Source organism: Gigantopelta aegis, chromosome 2 (genome assembly GCF_016097555.1).
Source record: "Gigantopelta aegis isolate Gae_Host chromosome 2, Gae_host_genome, whole genome shotgun sequence".
NCBI lineage: Eukaryota > Metazoa > Mollusca > Gastropoda > Neomphalida > Peltospiridae > Gigantopelta > Gigantopelta aegis.
The window spans coordinates 11,550,839-11,573,351 of record NC_054700.1 but is presented as its reverse complement, the minus strand read 5'-3'; the positions used below and the strand labels follow the sequence as shown (position 1 = coordinate 11,573,351).

Here is a 22,513-nt window from a genome sequence, read left to right as displayed (position 1 = left end):
AAAGTGACATTCACTGCTGGGAAGGTCTATATAGTAAAGACCTTAATAATAAAAAAAATGATAGAATTGAGTCGTTCTGTACCTAGCTAATTTCAAACTCCATGAGCTGACAACATTCTTCACTTTTGGTGAGTATTGCTGGGTGTTTGTTTTGTTTTTTTGGGGGGTACGCATGCCCGTAGAAACGATATTTGGGCACAATATCTAGTTGAGCGGACAGTCTTTTGACGAACACACACACGCACACTACAATACAATTCAATGTTTATTGCAACCATTGTCAATCTGATTAAAACCAGCTCCACTGGGAGCTGATTTTAATCGCACTGCAACCATTGTATATTTACATTGGTTATGGGGACAGATTTCCACTGGCGTAAGGAAGCGCGGGGGTGGGGGTGGGGGTGGGGGTGGGGGGGCATGTAGCAGCAGCGATGTTTTTTTTATTATTATTTATACATGTATGTGTGTGCCCTCCCCTCCATTTTGGCACCTTCCTACGCCCGTGAAAAAGCAAAGACACACACACACACACACCAAGCTGAAATTAATGTTTAATTTTTTCTTCTTTTTTCTGGGTAGTTTTTTTGTGTGCGTTTTTTGTTGTTGTTGTTGTTGTTGTTGTTGTTGTTTTGCTGGACCGACGTATACCAGTACGGTAGTAGGTTACATGTTTCAGCAAATCCTAGCGGAATTCCCTATTATTAGTCTTACCTTCCCGTGAAACTCCGATATCCTACGTCATTAGTGCCCATTTGGCCAGTGAACTCCGCCTATGACGTCATTATTACTGGTGGCAAAGGGCCTACGCTAAAGAAATTGAAAATCGTTTTTATAATTAATATGATTGTTAGCAATAGTGTTTGTTAAAAAAAATTTCGGTAAGTGTACTCTAACTAGAAATTACTTCAATTTCTTTTTAAGAATATAATTGTCTTTAAAGAATATGGATTCCCGCCATTCTCTCCCCTCTGAGCTTCTGTCTCGCTTTCTTTCTCAGACCCGTAAAAAATGAACGACATACCGATTTGGGGAGGGGGTAGGTGAGGGCACAATCTCTACTGGAGGGGGGAAGAACTCAAATGTTTATTTTTATTTCTATGGTGTATGGCAAAAATAGTACATCTCTCTCTCTCTCTCTCTCTCTCTCTCTCTCTCTCTCTCTCTCTCTCTCTCTCTCTCTCTCTCTCTCTCTCTCTCTCTCTCTCTCTCTCTCGCTCAGTTTATAGGCTTGCATAACAATCAGTAGTTTAAATAATTTCTTTCCAGGTATGGATTTTGTGAATATCTTCTTTCCAGTTGTTCTGATCATGTTTCACATTACTTATAATTCCGCTGGAGGTAAATTTATAAAGTTTTTTTAAAGTTAATAGATACCGTATGTCGTAATGATCCTCTCTACCAGTAGGGCCTACTAAATTATCCACTCTCATTAAACTATACTCGGTTCCAGAATGTGCCCTAGGACATACAACCTTCACGAATTGCATGTGCATTGTGGAAGATCAGAGGCTTATCTAGGAGGAGGCCAGGGGCCCGCCCCACCTCCCTCTAAATTTTGATTATTAATTTTCTTTCTTTTTTACGATCCTCTCCAAACCTCCCCCAAAGTTCCATTGGCATTCCGCCTCATGTCATTGCTCTCCCCCCCCCCCCCCCCCCCAAAAAAAAAAAAGAGAAGGATTTTCTGGATCCGCCACTGAAGATGTTTCTGGTCTTTTGTTTTAATGAGCAAATATCCGTTGATTCAATTACATTAATTATGGATTTGTACAACGTCTGCCAGTTTTTGCTATGTCTTGTATGTGGGTGTTTGTGAATGTGTGTGTGCGTGCGTGCGTGCGCGCTTATGTTTTTGTTTTCATTTATTTATTATTCATTCATTCATTCATTCATTCATTTATTTATTTACCATTTTAGATTCCCCGTTCTCTTTAAAGCTAAACGTGACGTCATTGCACTATGTGAATGAGGGCGAAAACATGGCAGTGTTATGTCACACAGACTGCAGACAATGTAAGGTAGTGTGGACGTTCAAGGCAGAGACTATATCAAGAAGTGGGGTGCTGTCGCTAAGCAACGTAAGCTGGCCACACATTGGTATCTACACGTGCGTGGCATACGGCGATGGAACCAAACCAGTACACAAAAATACTACTTTGAAAGTTCATTGTTAGTATATCACAATTTTTTGGGAGTGTACTCTGTGTGTGTGTGTGTGTGCGTGCGCGTGTAGTGTGTATGTGTGTGTGTGTGTGTGTGTGTTGGCGTGTGTGTGTGTGTGTGTACTATGTTGTGTGTGTATACTGTGTCGGTATGTGTGTGTGTGTGTGTGTGTGTACTGTGTCGGTAGCGTGTGTATACTGTGTCGGTATGCGTGTGTGTACTGTGTCGGTAGCGTGTGTATACTGTATCGGTATGTGTGTGTGTGTACTGTGTCGGTATGCGTGTGTGTACTGTGTCGGTATGTGGGTGTGGGTGTGTATGTATGTGGGTGTGTATGTATGTGTGTGTGTGTGTGTGTGTAGTGTAATGTGTATGTGTGTGCACTGTATTGTGTGTGTACTGTGTGTATACTATGTTGGTATGCGCACGCGCGCGTGTGTGTGTGTATGCGTGTGTGTACAGTATACATGTATACTGTATGTATATGTACATGACTACATGTATGTATGTATGTGTGTACATGTATGTATGTATTGATATATGAATATCTATATATTGTATGTATGTCGAGGTTGGCTATTACATACATAGATATTAACACACTGGCGCAGGGGATAATTAAATTCTTTCTGGCTCACAAATTGTCCCATGCCGTTGCTGGGACTCGACCCTATGGCACCGAATTGCCCGCAACTTGCAGACTTGCCATGGTACCTTTTGAGCTATGCATGTATGTATGTATGTATGTATGTGTGCGTGCGTGCGTGCATTATTATTTGAAAAGGCTGAGTTTAGGGGTGGGTGGGTATTCTACAATCGTTCCAGTTTGAGCTAATAACAGTGTATAATTATGACAGAGGTAGAGCCGTCCACACCCAAATACATTCGATTGCCTCTTCTTTTCTTTTTTTCCTTCTTTTTTTCTTTCTTTCTTTCTTTCTTTGTTTTTGTTTTGTTGTTGTTTGTGTGTTTTTGTATGTTTTTTTTGGTTTTTTTGGGGGGTAGCCATTTTCACTTGCCTTAGCACCGCCACCCTCAAAAATGTGTATAAAAGTCTGGATTCGGCGCTGAATATGTACATTTCAGTGTACGGACAGTGGACGGGATGGGCGTTTGCCGCCAGAGAGTGCCTACCCACGTGTAGTGGTTTTCAGACGTCCAAGAGGATGTGTTTGAACCTCTACGACGACATCACTTCCGGGTCGCCCAGGTGTCACGGACAGAGCACAATCAGCACGGAGGAGAAATGTTGTGGTATACCATGTCCTAGACGTTAACGCTAGCAGGCGCGGATCCAGGGGATTGTGTCCAGAGGGTCTGGACTCTTCCCACCCCCACCCCACTTCCACTCACGGTGAAAAAAAAAAACCGAGAAGTTTTTTCCACTTATTTTACATTCATCACTAATAGATACAACTTCCATTTAAGCAGTTGCATGTAGACACTCACACACACCCAACACACACACCCTTAAAAAAGCCTTTTTTTAAAGTGCATTTATCACTAATATAAATAGATACAACTACCATTTAAGTAGTTGCATGTAGACACCCCACCCCCCCCCCACCCCCACCCCACCCCCCTTAAAAAAAACCTGGATCCACGCCTGACAGGGCGGGGTGCAGCTCATTGATAGTATAGGCACTAAAAACATTAGAATGACGTCCTTGTTTTGCAGTAACGTTTGGAACATTTTAGCGTAGGTATTTTATTTAAAAAAAAAAAAAAAACATTTTATTTACGGTTATATGGCGTCAGACATACGGTTAAGGACCACACAGATATTGAGTGGGGAAACCTGCTGTCCCACAGACAGGATAGTACATACCACGGCCTTTGTTACACCAGTTGTGGAACACTTGCTGGAACGAGAAATAGCCCAATGGGGCCACAGACTATTTCATAAATTCGGCCCAATTATGATTTGGTAACTCTTCTTTTTTTTCGTGCTTATACCCAATTAAGGATCAAGCACGCTGTCCTGGGCACACATCTCAGCTATCTGGGCCGACTGTCCAGAACAGTGGGTTAGTTGGTGGTGGTTAGTGCTTAGTGAGAGAGAAGAGGCTTTAGTGGTCTTACACCTACCCACTGAGTCGTTGAAACTCGCTCCGGGTGGAAGCCGGTACCGGGCTGCGAACCACGTACCTACCAGCCTTACGTCCGACGTGGCATGCTCCTGATTAAACGTTCAATAACATTTGGGGGGGGGGGGGGGGGGCACGTCCTATTCCTCTTTGGAGAGCGGCGCCTAATTATCCAGCCACGTTGACGTTCTTGAGGCTCTAATAGTGTAACTCATTATTAATAAATCAATTTGCTCTAGTGATGTCGTTAAACAAAACCAACTTTTAACTAATAGTGTAAAAAAAATGCCTTAATGTTTTTAAAAACTAGGATATGTCACTTTATTATACTAATACATGAGAAAATTGATGCATGCGTTTAGTGTTCAGTTGCTGGGTGGGTGACCGATATTCGTGATATTTCATTTCAGATACCAATCTCTCAGGATTAGTAGCTGGAATAGTTTGTGGGGTTCTGTTGCTATCGGGATTTGGACTGTATCGTTATAGGTGAGTCAATCGCGTACGTATATCCACACTCGTTAATTTGCGTAATTAATCGGCCTTTGTGGTGTCGTGGTTATGCCATCGAAGATAAGGCTGGTAGGTACTTGGTTCGCAGCCCGGAACCGGCTCCCACCCAGTGAGTTTTAACGACTAAATGGGTAAGTGTAAGACCACTACACCCTCTTCTTTCACTAACCACTAACAACTAACCCACTGTCCTCGACAGACAGCCCAGATAGCTGAGGTGTGTGCCCAGGACAGCGGAAATTAAAATAAGCTGAAATGAAAACAAAAACAAATTGCTTACGAAAGCACTGTCACAACAGTCATGATAACAGCCCCAAGTTCAGCCAGCAAACGTTTCGCTAACGCTCGCGAACTATTTGACTGGTTCCCGACGTGGTCATTTGGTTCACCGTGAAGCGCACAAACCAGTCTAGCGGACGTTTTTCTGATCGGTCTGGCTGAACTCCTCTCTAGTGTTCGTGCATCTTGGGCATGTTCTGTCGCACCGGTGGCATCCATCATGAATACTGCCATCACAGCTGTCAAGTTTGTTGCTTCATCTTGAAACGATGAAACAAACAAGTTCAAAATATATATGGAATAGCATCAGCCATCATTATGACTGATCATCGATGTATCGTATTTAGTCGATGTTATAGCCTCCAAATGTCTACCGTAAAACGTTTCCAATGCCTTCATAACGATGATGGAACAACTTCTGTGACAGAATGACATTGTGTTGTTTGAATTCTGCATACAATGAGAACGCCCTAATGTGTCTTAGAAGTTGTAATAATATGTAGACACCAAAAGCTGGAGCAGAACGTATATTGCGCGACATAAAGGGAAAATTGGTTTAACGTTTAACTGATAACTCGTTTATTATCCTCTATTTAACCGCCTATAGTGAAGACATGAAAACAAATCCCAACCCCAACAATTCCAAGCTTTAAACCGGATCACAATTACAGGTAACATTCCCCAACACTTAGTCAATATATGAATTTCCAAACCGATCAATTTTCAATTATAATCGATCGCCAGTAAAAAGTATTGTGTATTTTTTTGTATTTTTTTTCACAGACGTAAACGAATTATTAAGCGTCAGGATTCGAAGATCTACCGGTCGAGTATCTTCACCGTTGGCGACTGGGACACCCACAGTTCCGAATACCCGTCATTCACATTGTCGAACGTCGCTGTTCCGAAAGACATGAAGTTCTAGCTACAGAAGAGTGAACCGTGAAGACCTCTGTTCCTAAAATTCAAACACGACATACCGTTTTAAACAAATTTGACTCATCTCAGTCCTGCGTTCAGCAATAGGATGCTACGCTAACGTCCGCGGACTATTTGATTGGTGAAACACGTCAAAAAACGAAAAAAGGTCTAGATGACTTTTCCGTACCCTATCTGGCTGAACGCAGATGGGATCTTACTTGTGATCAGTGTTAGGTGCGTCTGCCAAAAGATCAGATAGCCGGTGCCATTTCGTGTCCAGATAATCTTTTGTCGTCAACAATCATTTCTAATGTGTTAAAAGCTGCAGTTTATAACATCGTTTTCCTAATGCAAGATACAAACAGCTGCTGTTTTATATACTATATAGTAGGGGTGGAGCTGATCGAGGGCGCAAAGGAAGGTTTCTAGGGGTGGTTCGTGGGTATGTTCCCCCGTAAAAGTTTTAAAACGATGTCCTGAAATGCAAAAAAAAAAAGAGAGTAAAATTCATAGGGGGGTACTATCAATATGTACCGTCAACTGTCTTAATACGACAGTCTGGTCTTCAGCCAACTTTGGTGATTACATTGTTACAAGGAAAAGCATAACTTAACAACCCACGCAAATTAACTTCTTTTCTTTCTTTTTTTAGATTTAAGGCATTTTTGTGTGACATTAATTAAACCAATAGGGCCCTGTTTTACGAAGCGATCTTAACGCTAAGATCACTTTAAGTGCATAAGGATGCGTGCGTCTAAAAACGAAGGCGCTAAGATTGCTTAGTAAGACGGGGCCCCTAGGTCCGTATGAACGATGTATGGAGTATTTGTGAGGGGAGGGGGTGGGGGAGGGGGCACAGTCTTTAATAGGTGTTGGATGTGCACAAGCCACATTTAAATTATATAAACTAGGTGATGAGACACATTAGTTTTAATGAGACCGTCTAGACTGGATGTGTGCGTCCGCAATGAAATAATCGTATATGGTGCAATGTCCAAAACGAAAACCGCAGACGCACACACGCGCCGAATCCAATCTATATGAGCCATACGGGGCCGTCCATAATTTTCAACATTTTCACGAGCGTACAAACCATACGCTGGGGGTGGGGGGGGGGGGGGGGGGGGTGTTAAGGGGCCAGTGTACACTTTTTTTTTTTTTAATGAAAAATGTCGATCAACATTTTTCATTTTGGGATGTACACTTTTAGGAGAGGGAGGGGGATGGTCAAAAGTGTACTCTTTGTACACTCATGAAAATGTTGAAAATTATCCATGGACGGCCCCTAACACGTCCCTGTGGAGCTGTGAACTAGGTCTTGGTTGAAGTCTGCCAGTACTGGGGTACGAACTTAGCGCCTACACCACACGTAATGTTCACCCGATGGCTTACATACTGACCCATTGAGTTTGCGAATGATCTGAAATTCATGACTCTCTGCATGTTGTGTGCGTGCGTGTGTGCGTACGTGCACAGTTGTATAAAATACGCGACTCTGTGTGCTTGCTTTATTTAATTATATAATTCATGTTGATTCCTTCAGCAAAGTAAACAAACAAAATGGTGATATGTACAAGATTATTCAAACTATTATGCGATGGCAATGTAATGTTTTAATTTCTAGTCGTATTAAACTATTAATTTGGTGGTTGGTTTTTGATTTGGTTTGGTTTTGGGGCGTTGTTGTTGTTTTTATTTATTTATTTTTTGTTTTGTTATTTTGTTTTTGTTGGATTTTTTGGGGGTAGCCTTTATCTTTCAGGCACGGCGGAAGCAAGTAGACATCGGGGGTGGGGCTGACTAAGATCGAGGGTGCAAAGGAAGATTTCTAAGGGTGGTTCGTGGGTATGTTCCCCCGTAAAAGTTTTAAAACCATGTCCTAAAATGCAAAAAAACACAGTAAAATTCATCTCTGCTTTAAGATTTACTACGAATAATATTTTTGATTCATAATTATTGGGGTGGGGGGAACAAGAGCACTTTGCTGTACGTCACCACAAGAAAGTACAGCGCAGGTTCGTTTCGCATAGCGGCGTTGGTACTGGTTCACAACATGTAAGTTTAATGTCATGACTGGACCCCAGAATAATAATCAAACAAAAGCTCTGTGGCATCAGATTTGGGACAAAAATATGTATTTTAGACACAGTAGCTTGTGACCATTTGGTTGTCGACAATTGCCAAATCATTACACAGTTTCCTCTAGCCTTCCTCTACATATCAGACCGGCCTCGGTGGGGTAGTGGTTAGGTCATCGGTCTACAGGCTGGTAGGTACTGGGTTCGGATCCCAGTCGAGGCATGGGATTTTTAATCCAGATACCGACTCCAAACCATGAGTGAGTGCTCCGCAAGGCTCAATGGGTAGGTGTAAACCACTTGCACCGACCAGTAATCCATAACTGGTTCAACAAAGGCCATGGTTTGTGCTATTCTGCCTGTGGGAAGCGCAAATAAAAGATCCCTTGCTGCTAATCGGAAAGAGTAGCCCATGTAGTGGCGACAGCGGGTTTCCTCTCAAAATCTGTGTGGTCCTTAACCATATGTCTGACGCCATATAACCGTAAATAAAATGTGTTGAATGCGTCGTTAAATAAAACATTTCTTTCTTTCTTTCTTTCCTCTACATATCAATATCAATAACAGGGCCGTACCCTCCGGGGAGGGGGGGAAGGCAGGCGGCACTTGCCCCCCTGAGAATCTCACTCTTTTTCTTCTTTTTGTTTTTTACTCCAGAAAATAGCATACACATCTCAGGGTTTAATTTGTATAGTGTTTCATTTGTTTATAAAAACTAGTGCACTCACCGCCTAGGGTTTTGATCAAGATACGGCCCTGAATAAGCGGAGGGCTGGATGTGATTCGAGCTAGGATGTACCAAAACATAGGTTACCACGTTACCGATGTCATTTCATTGTGACGTCATAGAAACAAATTTCGTACCGTACAGACTAATGACCGTCGACAAGCAATAGCATGTTGTTTTCGGGAATTTCAGAGTTGTAAACTCATAATTACAAATTGTTTGCGTCCGGGCACACTTGTAAGAAAATAAGTTCCGGTCCCCTCAAAATAGTCAACAGCAATGTAGGCCTATCTGACATAAATTTAGCTATTTCCATTGAGGACAGCTTTATAACCGTCCAAATGTCCATCTTGCTCTCTTACGGTCAGTGTTGTGTGTGTACCTACCATGTTCAATATAAATAAGCAAAAGGTGGTGTGCCTCCCGAAAATATTCAGTATCATTAACTATAGGATGATGCTACTATGCATGCGTGCACCAAAAACACTCAACATGAACAGTCAAAGGATGGCGTGCACCAAAACATTCAACATGAACAGTCAACTACACACCCGAAACATTTAGAATCAATAATCAAAATATTTACAGCCAAATAATATTCAATATCAATAATTACAAAATGGTGTGTACACCCAAAACATTTAACATGAACCATTAAAGTATCGTGCACACCCAAAATATTCAACATCAACAATCAGAGGATAGCGCATACCCTAAACATTCAGCATCAACAATCAGAGGATGGCGCACACTTAAAAGATCAACAATCAGAGGATGGCGCACACTTAAAACATTTAACATCAACAATCAGAGGATGGTGTGCACTTAAAACATCAACAATCAGAGGATGGTGCGCACTTAAAACATTTAACATCAACATTCAGAGGATGGTGCGCACTTAACACATCAACAATCAGAGGATGGTGCGCACTTAGAACATCAACAGTCAGAGGGTGGTGCGCACTTAAAACATCAACAATCAGAGGATGGTGCGCACGTAACACATCAACAATCAGAGGATGGCGCACACTTAGAACATCAACAGTCAGAGGATGGTGTACACTTAGAACATCAACAATCAGAGGATGGTGCGCACTTAAAACATTTAACATCAACAGTCAGAGGATGGTACACACTTAGAACATCAACAATCAGAGGATGGTGCGCACTTAGAACATCAACAATCAGAGGATGGTGCGCACTTAGAACATCAACAATCAGAGGATGGTGCGCACTTAAAACATCAACACTCAGAGGATGGTGCGCACTTAAAACATCAACAATCAGAGGATGGTGCGCACTTAGAACATCAACAATCAGAGGATGGTACACACTTAGAACATCAACAATCAGAGGATGGTACACACTTAGAACATCAACAATCAGAGGATGGTGCGCACTTAGAACATCAACAATCAGAGGATGGTGCGCACTTAGAACATCAACAATCAGAGGATGGTACACACTTAGAACATCAACAATCAGAGGAGGTACACACTTAGAACTTGAAATATAAAGATCAATCATAATATCTATGCATACTAACCAAATGACTTGAATTAACTATTACAGAATACTTCCCGAATTCTAAGTGTTTTACAAATAAATTTACTTAAATTCCACTTCTGTGTATGACATTCTGTATTTAATAAAACTATTATTTTTAATCTATTGGGATGACACCTGTATTTTGAAGACAGATATTTTATTCTTAAATCCCTATATAATGGACATATAAACAAAAAATGGAATTCATCTTCCAATATGTCATCACAATAGTGACACTGTTTAGGCAAGTCATGTCTGTATCTATTTCTATGAGTGTTGATAATTGTATAGCCTAATCTAAATCTTGTGAGTGCATTTCTAAAATGATGTATATTCCAATCCAAATGTTTTTCTAAAAGTATAGTTGATTTAAAAGATCTATATATTTCATATCTATCACTACTATTTATATCTGTTTCATATTCAATATAAAAAGGCAAAAAGTGATCTGCACGCCCAAAATGTTCAGTATCAAAAGTGTGGTGAGCACCCATTACATTCAGCATTAATAAAAATCAACGAGTGGCGTGCAACAAAACATTAAACATTAACAATTAAAGGATGGTGCACACCAAAAACATTATATAACATCAATACTCAAAGGATGGCATGCACTAATTTGAAACATGTTTAAACATCACTAATTAAAGGATGGAATGCACCCTAAACATTCAATATTAGTAATCAATAATAAGGTAGAGGGTCATCTTAGTGTAGATAAGAGATAGTATTAAAGTTAAAATGGCACGTTCACGTCCAGTTTTTCTTTGGATACAATTCCCCTTGCCCCCTTAAAGGTACGGCTCTAGCGATGTAGTCCTATAGTTTTCAAAAATGGCGCATTTTAAACTTTTTGATGTCACGTGGCATTTAATAATTGACACTTTGTGTGGTTTTCGATAGAGTGGAGAAAGTGCATATTTGGACCAGTTATTGAACTAATATTTAATGCAGGCTTGAAATTAGTGCAGGGCGCAAATAAACTCAAATATGAGCCTTATGTGTTGGAAAGATGCATACCCGGACCACCAACACATACTGACACTTTAAGAAAAAAAAAGAAAAAGAGAGCATTATTTTACTAGTTAAAACTGTATTATTCCTGCTAACTGGGGGCAGCCATTTTGTTTCGTTTCCGTTGCGTTCGGTACTATAGCTTGGGGTGAAGTGATGTCAGTTTCTACAAATTCCTGTATGCAACTTATTTTCGTGCTTATATCCAATTAAGGTTCAAGCACGCTGTCATGGGCACACACACCTCAGCTATCTGGGCTGCCTGTCCAGGACAGTGGGTTAGTTGTTAGTTAGTGGTTAGTGATAGAGAAGAGGGTGTAGTGGCTTTACACCTACCCATTGAGCCCTTAAGAACTCGGTAGGTGGGAGCCAGTAGCGGGCTGCGAACCTTGTACCTACTAACCTGTAGTCCGATGGCTTAACCACTGCGTCACCGAGGCCGGTTCCAATCAGGAATCACAGGTACAGGTCCCGGAAAGAATAGACCAATTAACTAAGAAAACACTCCGTTTATCATTTCAGGACGTATGCATGGACAAAACATGACAGTTATTTTAACATTTTGACAATGGTGTTTTATTTTGTATTGAAAAATAATATATACTTATTGCTGGCTTACTGGGATGGATATTATTACAGAACATTGCGATGCATCCGTAATAACCAGGTTCGTTTGTTTCTTCAGTTCTAAGACTAATTCCTGACATGACGCGTTAAAGGGACATTCCTGAGTTTGCTGCAATTTTGAAGATGTTATCGACTAACAGAGACTTTTTGACGACTGTAATTACATATCAAATATATTTTTCGGCATAAAATATTAGTATTTGTATATTAAACGTGTTTCTGATCGTTCTAATATTTGTACTAGGTTAAATTTCATTTATTTCCTAAAAACTATTTTTTCGTACGTACGCAATTATTTGAAGACAAAATCCAGTTTGGGATTCTTACAAATATTAAGACGACCAGAAACACATTAAATATACAGACACTGATGTTCTAAACAAGAAAATATATTTAATATGTAAGTTTAATCGTAGAAATATTTTATTACTCGGAAAGATCTTACAATGCAGAAAACTCGGGAATGTCCCTTTAAGTATTACGTAACCAAAGACGAATAGGCTAGTAGTTTCATGTCTGTCCCACAAGGTGTTCGATTACTGGATGATAAAAAATAAATTACAATTTTTTTTAATTTTTTTTTTTTTTTAATTTTGAAATTATCAATAAAACAAATAAAAATCACAATCTAATTAAAAGATTACGGAATTATGCATATTTGTTTATGTCATTCATGATATCCGCCGTAAATAAGAGGGGCCAGGTGCTTATGTAGGAAATTGTGCAGGGAAGGTCTACATTTTTATGGGGATCGGGCTATGCGCATGCTCCACCGGAAAATATATCCCCCCCCCCCACCATGCACCCCCATCCCCCCCTCCATACACACGTATCTGGGGGTAGGCTAATAGATGGTCTTAGCCGGGTACAAAAACAATAAACCGTTTCGGTTAGATACGCTCCTGCAATACTAAAAAACAATGAAGAATTCTTTTCATTCATTCATTCACTTCATTTTAACTTATTTTCGTTCAAGCACGCTGTCCTGGGCACAAACACCTCAGCTAGTAGTCACAGTGGTGGGTGAGAGAAGATCGAGGGTGTAGGCCTAGCGGTCTTACCCATTGATGATTGACGATGATTGAGTTGTGCATATAAAATATCCCTTGCAACTAATGGGAAAATGTAACGGGTTTCATCTCTGAGACTATATGTCAAAATTACCAAATGTTTGACATCCAACAGCCGATGATTTATGCACCAATGTTCTCTAGTGGTGTCGGTAAACAAAACAAACTTGTTTATCGGTTAAAACCGCAAAACATATTCTAGTCTAGTCCAGTCTCAAAATCTGGTCAGGTTTTAAGTGTTTAAAAGACATCTAACTAAATAGTAGTTATGGTTTAGTTCATATTAATATCAGTGTCAATGTTGATGTTATAAAAATATTTATTATCCGAAGTATCTAAATGTATCACTTCTTAGATATCATTTATTAAATGTAACAATATTTTATTAAAATGAGCGTTATTTCGACAATCCACAATGTCTTTAACGATAATAGTTTTTATAACTTTGATTGTGTCCTTGACCTTTAAGAATGGTTGTTTTGTGATCTTATTTTTCATCACACGGGGGTTTAACTTTAAAACGAAAAACAGAAGAGGTATTAAAAAGTAAGGTAAGTTTAAACTGTTAATACATCAAATTTTGGAACTGAAAAGTATTACAATGACATTTCAGTATCAACGGTGGGCGGGGGTGGGTGATTTATAACTGGTATCGTCAACGTCCCTAACTGCGTTATGCTTGCAACTCCGTTCAGTTTGTTTTCTCGTGCACAGTTCGCGCAATCGACATCCGATTTGGCAAAATAACCTCCCGGTCCCCCCCCCCCCCCGCCCCTTTATTAATTCATTTATAAACCCCATCAAAAAATCCCTCTTTACATTGGCGAAGGCGGAGGGACGGGGGGTACCGGGCAGATATCTTTCCATTGTCAGTGGTCCGTTACGGTACTTAAACGTTTTTTGTTTTTCTTTTGTTTCAAACTTTAGTAATCTTCGGGTCTGGCCATGGAAGGCGATCCAGGCAAAGAGGAGACCGTGAAAAACCAGCCGAGTCTGAATCACAATGGTGGTGGTGGCGCCAACCTGCCTGAAATCCCGCACACCGCCACACGGCACAGCTACCCACAGGCCGCGCCCCTCTCCAGCTCCAACCTCATGGCACAGGCTCTGGCTAGTGCCGGAGGAAGTCTGTCTGCCTCTCCGACGCAGTCCAACCTGGCCAATCAGGAGGGTGTCACCAACCCACTGTCGGCTCTCACGTCGAATATTCTGTACAGCAATGTCGGAAACATGGTCACGAAGATGAAGGCGTCCAACTCTCTGGTGTCAACTGGAAATCCTTTTGATGCAGCAGCAGCAGCGGCCAGTACTGCTGTTCTGTCCACCAGCGCTCCCAGCGTGGTGTCCAGTTCGGTTCCTACTCAGCCCCAGAATCAGGCAAACATCCCGTACAACTGGCAGGCGTCGAAAGTTTCGGTAAAGGATCGTCTAGCATATTTGTTTAATACCGACATCATGGCTGATATTAACTTCTTGGTGGGGAAGCCACCCAACACACAAAACATCCCCGCACACAAGTTCGTCCTGTCCGTTGGCAGCGCAGTGTTTGATGCTCTGTTCAACGGAGGGATGGCCACAACGGAATCTCTCATAGAAATCCCCGACGTCGAACCAGCGGCTTTCCTAGCCCTGCTCCGATTCTTGTATTCCGACGAAGTTCAGATCGGACCAGAGACTGTGATGACAACACTGTACACGGCCAAAAAGTATGCCGTCCCAGCTCTTGAACGAGCGTGTGTCGAGTTCTTGAAACGCAATCTGAGCAGTGACAACGCATTCATGCTCCTCACGCAAGCAAGACTGTTCGACGAGCCTCAGCTTGCCGCATTATGTCTCGACTCCATCGACAAGAACACCACAGAGGCCCTTGCTGCCGACGGATTCACAGACATAGACAACGAGACACTATGTGTGGTTCTGGAGCGCGACACGCTAGGAATACGAGAGTGTAAGCTTTTCTCTTCCGTGTGTAAGTGGGCGGAGTCCGAGTGCGGGAGACAGAATGTTCCGGTGACGCCAGAGAATGAGCGCAACGTGCTGGGCCGATCTCTGCGACTGATACGGTTTCCGCTGATGACCGTGGAGGAGTTTGCGATGGGTGCAGCTCAGAGCGGGATCCTGGAGGACAGGGAGGTGGTGGAGCTGTTCCTGTACTTCACAGTGAATCCCAAACCCCCGATCAGCTTCCTCGACGTGCCCAGGTGCTGTCTGACAGGAAAGGAGCAGGTTGTGTCCCGGTTCTGTCACATTGAGAGTCGATGGGGTTACAGCGGAACTAGTGATCGGATAAGGTGAGTACAGCAACAGGGTTTATTCAGGTGATGTTATGGAAATCCTGGACTGTCGTGGAATTTTGAGTTGGGTTGAAAATTGGTTGAAATAAAAAAATATATATATATATATATATCCGTGTAGTAGTGTACAGTGTTTGAGATTAAATTTCTTGGCCAGTATCCCAAATGGATACTAACATTTCAAAATCTGGTATCCCACCTCAAAAATTTAGTATTATATGACATCCCAGTGGGATACTGGGTTCTTGAAGTCTGGTATCCAAAATTAAATTCTGGTATCCCCCGGGATATCGGGATACCGTTAATCTCGAACACTGGTGTAGGTATAAAGTGCTTCTACTGGCAGTAGCTAGCGGGAATTTCCCTATTAGTTCAGTTGGTAGAGCACTGGTCTCTTGTACTGAGAGTCTGTGGTTCGAATCCCCTAAGTGGAAGTTGATTTTTATTTGTTACATCCGACCCCGCCATTTAAACAAAGCTACCATTGGGGCTGCCCATCACACCCATGAGACTAGTTCAAGAAGAGTAATTTTAGCTCCCCTTAGCATGTGAATAAAAAACAATTAAGAAGTACTACAAAAGGATTAAATACTATTAACGCTCAGGATGCTAATATTTTAAATAGTTCCCCATAATCTAAGATAGGGAAGCAAATAGTCACACCTCTCAATTTAAAAGTTCTCTTTTTCACATTTTAAAAACACTGCGCAATATTTGTCAAGTTCATAGTTACAATTTGCAAATAAACGAGGCCTTGGCAGACTAGGTGGATGCTAATTTTCAACCATGTATGAATCTTTTAAAAATATTTATTTGACTTTATTTTTTTCTCTTATCTTTCATTTCTTTTGAAGTTGATATTTTTCATCTCCACCTTGCTGCCACTGAATGCATAATGCACATGTAATTTTCTCATTAACTTATAATATAGGGCTGGCTCTAGCATCTGCCAAATTTGCCAACTGTGAATTTTAAAAACAGGAGAATTTTTATTTTTATTTGGCGATTTAATTTTTTAGTAATATTTTGTCAGAAAATATCTGGATTTCTGCAGTTTTTAAGATTTAACATAATTTGGCAAAGTTTTCTACTCGCTGAGAGCTAACAGTGATTTATAGATGAATTCATTTTTGTATGCATGTTCCGAGTTCTTTGCACTGTATGACAGTTATTTAAAATTTTCTATTTGTTTTCAGGTTCATGGTAAACAGAAGAATTTTCGTTGTTGGCTTTGGCTTGTATGGTAGTATCCATGGACCTACAGAGTATGCTGTCAACATTCAGGTAGTTAATGAAGTGTGGCACTTTAAGCCTACTTTATGTATTTATTTGGAAATTAATGGCTGGTGGAAATAACATGCTATTACTTAGTATTAGTAACATGCTTTGTGTGAAGTTCAAGAGGCTAGTAATTAGGACCATTTTTAATGTAGTCTAGACTAGGTTTGCGCACAGTCCCGAAAATTATAAAATGCACATGTATGTAATCGCTACTATGGACATGTATGGAATCGCCCCTCAGTATTTGGTACAAAAAAGTTTGTACAAAATATAACCTGACTCATCTTTTATGTACTTGAACAAGAGATGTCGGTCTGACATTCATGGACATTTGTTTTGCTGACCTGATCAAAGTTTTAATATTATTATTTTAATAAAGATTTCAAGATATATGAAAAACAATAAAGATTTTTGTAAAGTAATCCCCTAATGCCAGCTGATAAAAAGGCGGTGTATATATTATTTGGCACTATAGCTGGGCAGTATACCATATAGACCGTTCGGTATCGGTATCATGTCAATACCGATTTGCCATACCAAGCAAATCTCAAAATACTGAATTCCTGTATTGAAAAATGTTTTACGCCATTTAGTAAAGCACTAACAATATATCTGACAAACAAAATAGCTGAAAAGAAGAGAGAGATGAGGGCCTTGTGTATGGAATTTAATTTTATTTAGGTGAAATTAGCAGGTGAGACTTAACTCGCGCATGCATTTATAGCCGATTATACCAAAAATAATGCTCAATATGATCAATATCAGTATTGTATCAATACCGAATACTGTACCGATACCGAGATAAATCACTCCAAAAATACTGATACCGATACCGAACCTGAAATTTCAATACCACCCAGCTTTATTTGTATCCAAGATAAATCATTTTAATGATGAACACTAACACTTCCGTTGTTTTTATGAGCAGTGATATTTTCCCCCCTCTTCCCCCCCCCCACAAAAAAAAAAAGAGAAGAAAAAAGAATGTTGTAATATTTGATAAAGAATTGCTGAATAAACAAATGACAGAAAGTAAAAATCATCAATTACAAACAATTAAATCTGCAATTGATGACAAAATATCAGACAAGAGTTGACACAAAAGACAGAATGATCATTTGATCACGTGACAAATTTGATACCAAATAAGTGTTTTTTTAGTTGAAGATTAAAAAAAGTGTTCATTGCTCAAATAAAATATAACTTTTAGTTTTATTGTGTGTATCAAACATACAAATAAATACATGTATGGGACAAAATAGAGTCTGTTAAAAATAGTGTTAAATTACGTTACAGTAAGTGTTGTACCTGTAAGCTATTGAAGTTTTTTGTCAGGTGCATTGCCGTACACACTGCAGCTTGTTTCCTTTGATGCCCAGTGTGCAGACTGATCGATTTGATTTTTTTGGTGGAAAAAAAGTGTGCATTTGAAAATAGCTGAGAAACAGCTGTAAAAATATAGTAGGGTGCAAGAAAATAAAGAGGGACGCAGAGAAATAAAGGAGTGGCAATAGTGGGGTGGGCCACCCCGCTTATACGAAGTAGCGAGAACACTGGATGTAGAGTTTTCAGTATTTAAATGTATTTAGCTTTTAGTTTTAAACGGGTGTCAAATACACTTGTATACAATGGGTGGTGTCCAAGCATTGAAATTAGCATATACATGTACATGTACAATTACTACAAAATACGGGCCTGATAACCTACAGGTTATGACATTTTTATATTTTCATTATTTTTACTATTAAAAGGGGCGGACGTAGCCCAGTGGTAAAGCATTCGCTTGATGCGCGGTCGATTTAGGATCGATCCCCGTCAGTGGATCCATTGGGCTATTTCTCATTGCAGCCAGTGCTCCACAACTGGTGTAACAAAGGCTGTGGGATGGTGCATATAAAAGAACCCTTGCTGCTAATTGAAATGAGTAGCCCATGAAGTGGCGACAGCAGGTTTCTTCTCTCAATATATGTGTGGTCCTTAACCATATGTCTGACGCCATATAACCGTAAATAAAATGTGTTGAGTGCATTGTTAAATGAAACATTTTGTTCCTTCCATTTACTGTTAAATCCCTTCACAGACACAGCTGATACTTATTAAAAGTCATTCATATTTAAACTGTTCCCGTTGTACTGATAATTGTATGTTTGTCTTATATTTATCAACATTTAAGTGGTAGTGGTTTTGTTTAACATTGTCATAAGTCTTTGTCGGGAACAAAATACCGTTCATTCTTGACTGGTAACCTAAATGACCTTTATCGATCTATTTCTATTCCTGGAACCTTGGATATTATATTTTTAAGCTGAAGAACCCCACTCCAGATTCATGCATGCATGAAACAAATTTTACATTATAATACATGTATCTATCTAGTCCAGGTATACCTGGTATAACAATGTCATGTCATATTGCTTCTGTTTTTTCATAGGTATGTAGTCACTACTGTTGATAGAAATACAATGCATGTATTGTCCTGCTTCTGTTAATGTTTTGCTATGTTTGAATATCCCTTATATGTTTTGAACAGTATATTTTTACTTACCGTAATTGTGACGTTTATATTTTCAGATAATCCACACTGATACGGGTAAAGTGATGGGATCGAACGACACTTCTTTCCAGTGCGATGGCTCCACGTCAACATTTCGAGTCCTGTTCAAGGAGCCCGTGGAGATTATGCCAAACTCCAGTTACATTGCGTGTTCAACACTCAAGGTTTGTGTCTAAATATATAGCCGGACTCCAGTAACATTGCATTTTTAACATTCAAGGTTTGTGTCTACATGTAAATATATAGCCAGACCCCCAGTTATATCGCATGTTCAACACTCAAGGTTTGTGTCTACATGTAAATATATAGACCAACTCCAGTTAAATTGCATATTCAGTCTAGTGACATGACCCAGCATTAGTCCGCTAACCATAACTTAAGCAATTTTCTAAGATTTTTGCCTATGGCACCTTGCTCACCATGGCGATGTTGAGTCTGCCTATGGCAATTTTAAACCAGTAATAACCATTGCACCTTCAACCAACGGTAGTCATTATTATTTGGCGATTAAAAAAATGCAATCGGTAAAGCCCCTGACTTGCAGCAATTTATATCACACTGACAGCAGATGCCATCAGTGCTTACGTTATATTCAAGTACTGTAATAACTCGGTCATAAGACTTTTAATGGGTTATAGCATATACTATAGTGGCCTTTTATAATTTCATTGTTTTCCGCTTGTTTTTTTTCTCAAATTATAATCTTCCAATTTCAACCTATTTTCCATGTCCTCAGCTGTCACAATGTTATCGATAATGTCCATAAACACATTATTATTTTTATTTTTTTAGTTTTAGTCAGAATATATAACAAAGCATATTGATCAAAGATGTAAATGTATATTAGTTAATATTCTTTAGACTGGTATATCAAAGGTCGTGGTATGTGCTATTCTATCTGTGGGATTGAAAAATGTAGCAGGTTTTCTCTCTAAGACTTATATGTCAAAATTACTACATGTTTTACATCCAATAGCCGATGATTAATAAATCAATGTATATCTGTGTATAACTGTAAATAAAATGTGTTGAGTGCGTTGTAAAATAAACCATTTCCTTCCTTCCTTTAATGTTTTCTAGCGGCGTCATTACACAAAATAAACATTAACTTTGACTTTGCACTTTGCAGGGACCCGATTCCTATTATGGATCAAAGGGCTTACGGAAAGTGACCCACGAATCCGTGTCTAGTGGGAAGGTCACCTTTCAGTTCACGTATGCTGCAGGCAACAATAACGGAACATCGGTGGAAGACGGACAAATTCCCGAGATCATATTTTACACATGAGGAGGAGCAGACAAGTCAAAAAAGATTATATTACTGTTAGTGATATGTTGGTGATATTTCTGTTGTTAAACATTGTCAGTAATACTAGTCAAGATAAAACAAGATGAAATTAAAAAAACAAAAACAAATGGTTGTCATGTATATCTTTGTTTATCACTTGTGCATAGGCATCGGAAGCTGGGAGGTACTGGCCACTCTCCCCCCATGGTATGTGCCCCCCTCCTCCTCACAGATGAATGACAAATTAATAACTGCTCCCACCCCACCCCACCCTACCCCCTATTGTTGGCATCTTCCGAGGCCTATACTGTGATGTTTTGATGTTGTATACGTTGTATATAATATATAAAAAATTCCATTTTGAAATTGTCGCAATTTGAAATACTGTGATTGTGATTTGCAATTCTGTCTCAGTTTGCAGTTTGATTAGGGAGATTGTTTTCAAATGTAGCTGTAATCATAACTGAACAATCATAGAGAAGATGATAATTATGTGGACTTTCCGTCCAGAATGGAGGTTAAATGTTAGCGATTAATGAGAGAGAGGTTAATATAGTGGTCAGACACCTCTTTTATGAGCTGTGAACTCCAATCTGGATTGGATCCGGTACTGGGATTCGAACCCAGTGCTTACCAGCTTTGAAGATGATTGATAAACCACTGGATCTCAAAAGTGAGCAATTAATTAGTATGATTGACCCATGACCAAGTTGATATTGGCATGTCCACGTAAAAATAACAGTTGCTCAAGATCGCTGTGTACAATTTGTTTACAATTGTTTTTTTAAAAACAATTTATTTAAAAAGAAAAGTATTATTATGAAAAAAGTCACAGCTTTTAGTCTCATTATTGTATTTATTCATAGTCATAGATAGAATATTATTTATTGGACAGACTGGCTAGTGATGTATTCAATGTTGGGCTAGTAAATAATTTACAATTGTCATGCCCGATGGCTAGTGAAAAACAAAGAAATTGTCAAATGCTCCATTTAAATGTATTTTGTAAATATGAGTATCCTGCCCTCCACCTCCACCCCCATCTCCTACCTAAGGGTTGTTAAGCTATATCTCCTTTAGGTAACATATCCGATTGTTCCTATTAGTAAAATTGTATTTACTTAAAGTAGGGCTAGTGAATTTTTAATCATGGCTAGTACATTTTTTTTAAATAACTGATCCCATGGCTAATGGATTTTCATTAAAATTTTAGAAGCCCTGCATATTCCTTTACAAAATATTACAAAATGTAATAAATGCAATCCTGTTATGGGACATTTACAATTGGTAAAATTTTCATAAAGTTTAACATATAAATTGTACGTTAGGAGGAGGTGGTTCATGAGAGTGTATGCTTGTATTGTCTCCCCTTTATGAATCAAAAAGGCAAAATGTAATAGTAGTTTTCCGAATACGGCAGCAGTAAAGGTGCCAACTTTTGCATTTATACAATCACGTTGTTGCACTCATGGATTTTAATCATATCATAATGAAGGTGAAAACAGATTTATAACAAATTAAATTTTTATAATTTATTTTGTTTATTTTTTTAACATGTATTGAGACGTGACTCTGTCGGCGACATCAGTTAAGTTTATGGTAAAGTAAGACATTTAATTACTCTGAATTTTTGTAACAAAAGAAAAGGTTGGTTATAAAAAATTAATTGTAAAATGATCAAATCTTTTTATATACGCTTTTAGGAATTGGAGAAGGCTAAATTTACAAGCTTTGTATTCATCTGAAAATGTTGACAGTTGTGAACATTCATCTATATATATATATATATATATATATATATATATATATATATATATATATATATATATTACAAAACCCCAAATAAATACAGTCCTACATGTATTTCACCAACAAAGATTTACTATAAAATGTAGTATAGTCCGTCCCACCTTTTTTCGTACTATGGAATTTACATGATAATACTAAAAGTTATTTATTTCTGAGTCGGTTGTTTTCTAAATTGCCAACAAAAATAGTTTGGGTGCAGGGCTTCTAGATTATGGTAGCCCCACTCCCATGGCTAGTCATATTCAGTGTTGAGCTAG

At 39.3% G+C, this 22,513-nt stretch overlaps 2 protein-coding genes across 6 annotated transcripts; both read left to right on the top strand.

The window, feature by feature from the left end:
* The first annotated feature begins 745 nt into the window (after window positions 1-745).
* Window positions 746-7,104, top strand: LOC121381215. 4 transcript variants are annotated; one of them, XM_041510445.1, is made up of 6 exons: window positions 746-881; window positions 1,270-1,341; window positions 1,921-2,172; window positions 3,172-3,420; window positions 4,664-4,755; window positions 5,829-5,951. In XM_041510445.1, the coding sequence occupies exons 2-5, from the start codon at window positions 1,272-1,274 to the stop codon at window positions 4,744-4,746; spliced, it is 654 nt and encodes a 217-aa protein (XP_041366379.1). In that variant the 5' UTR covers window positions 746-881; window positions 1,270-1,271; the 3' UTR covers window positions 4,747-4,755; window positions 5,829-5,951. The 4 variants fall into 4 exon arrangements, with proteins under 4 accessions (XP_041366379.1, XP_041366353.1, XP_041366362.1 ...); XM_041510419.1 differs by having other exon boundaries at window positions 747-881; window positions 4,664-4,742; window positions 5,829-7,104; XM_041510428.1 differs by having other exon boundaries at window positions 747-881; window positions 3,253-3,420; window positions 4,664-4,742; window positions 5,829-7,102.
* A 6,372-nt stretch (window positions 7,105-13,476) lies between these two features.
* LOC121381201 (BTB/POZ domain-containing protein 1-like) lies at window positions 13,477-22,236 on the top strand. 2 transcript variants are annotated; one of them, XM_041510398.1, is made up of 5 exons: window positions 13,477-13,581; window positions 13,958-15,321; window positions 16,521-16,608; window positions 19,177-19,323; window positions 20,289-22,236. In XM_041510398.1, exons 2-5 carry the CDS (start codon window positions 13,976-13,978, stop codon window positions 20,445-20,447), a joined length of 1,740 nt encoding a protein of 579 aa, XP_041366332.1. In that variant the 5' UTR covers window positions 13,477-13,581; window positions 13,958-13,975; the 3' UTR covers window positions 20,448-22,236. The 2 variants fall into 2 exon arrangements, with proteins under 2 accessions (XP_041366332.1, XP_041366341.1); XM_041510407.1 differs by having other exon boundaries at window positions 13,494-13,576.
* The last annotated feature ends 277 nt before the right edge of the window (window positions 22,237-22,513 follow it).

Coding starts and splice junctions, on each gene's coding strand:
- LOC121381201 (XM_041510398.1), top strand. CDS start 13,976: ATGGAAGGCGATCCAGGCAAAGAGGAGACCGTGAAAAACCAGCCGAGT. Junction 15,322..16,520: donor GGAACTAGTGATCGGATAAG/GTGAGTACAGCA, acceptor ATTTGTTTTCAG/GTTCATGGTAAACAGAAGAA. Junction 16,609..19,176: donor AGTATGCTGTCAACATTCAG/GTAGTTAATGAA, acceptor TTATATTTTCAG/ATAATCCACACTGATACGGG.
- LOC121381215 (XM_041510419.1), top strand. CDS start 1,272: ATGGATTTTGTGAATATCTTCTTTCCAGTTGTTCTGATCATGTTTCAC. Junction 1,342..1,920: donor TACTTATAATTCCGCTGGAG/GTAAATTTATAA, acceptor TTACCATTTTAG/ATTCCCCGTTCTCTTTAAAG. Junction 4,743..5,828: donor TTTGGACTGTATCGTTATAG/GTGAGTCAATCG, acceptor TTTTTTTCACAG/ACGTAAACGAATTATTAAGC.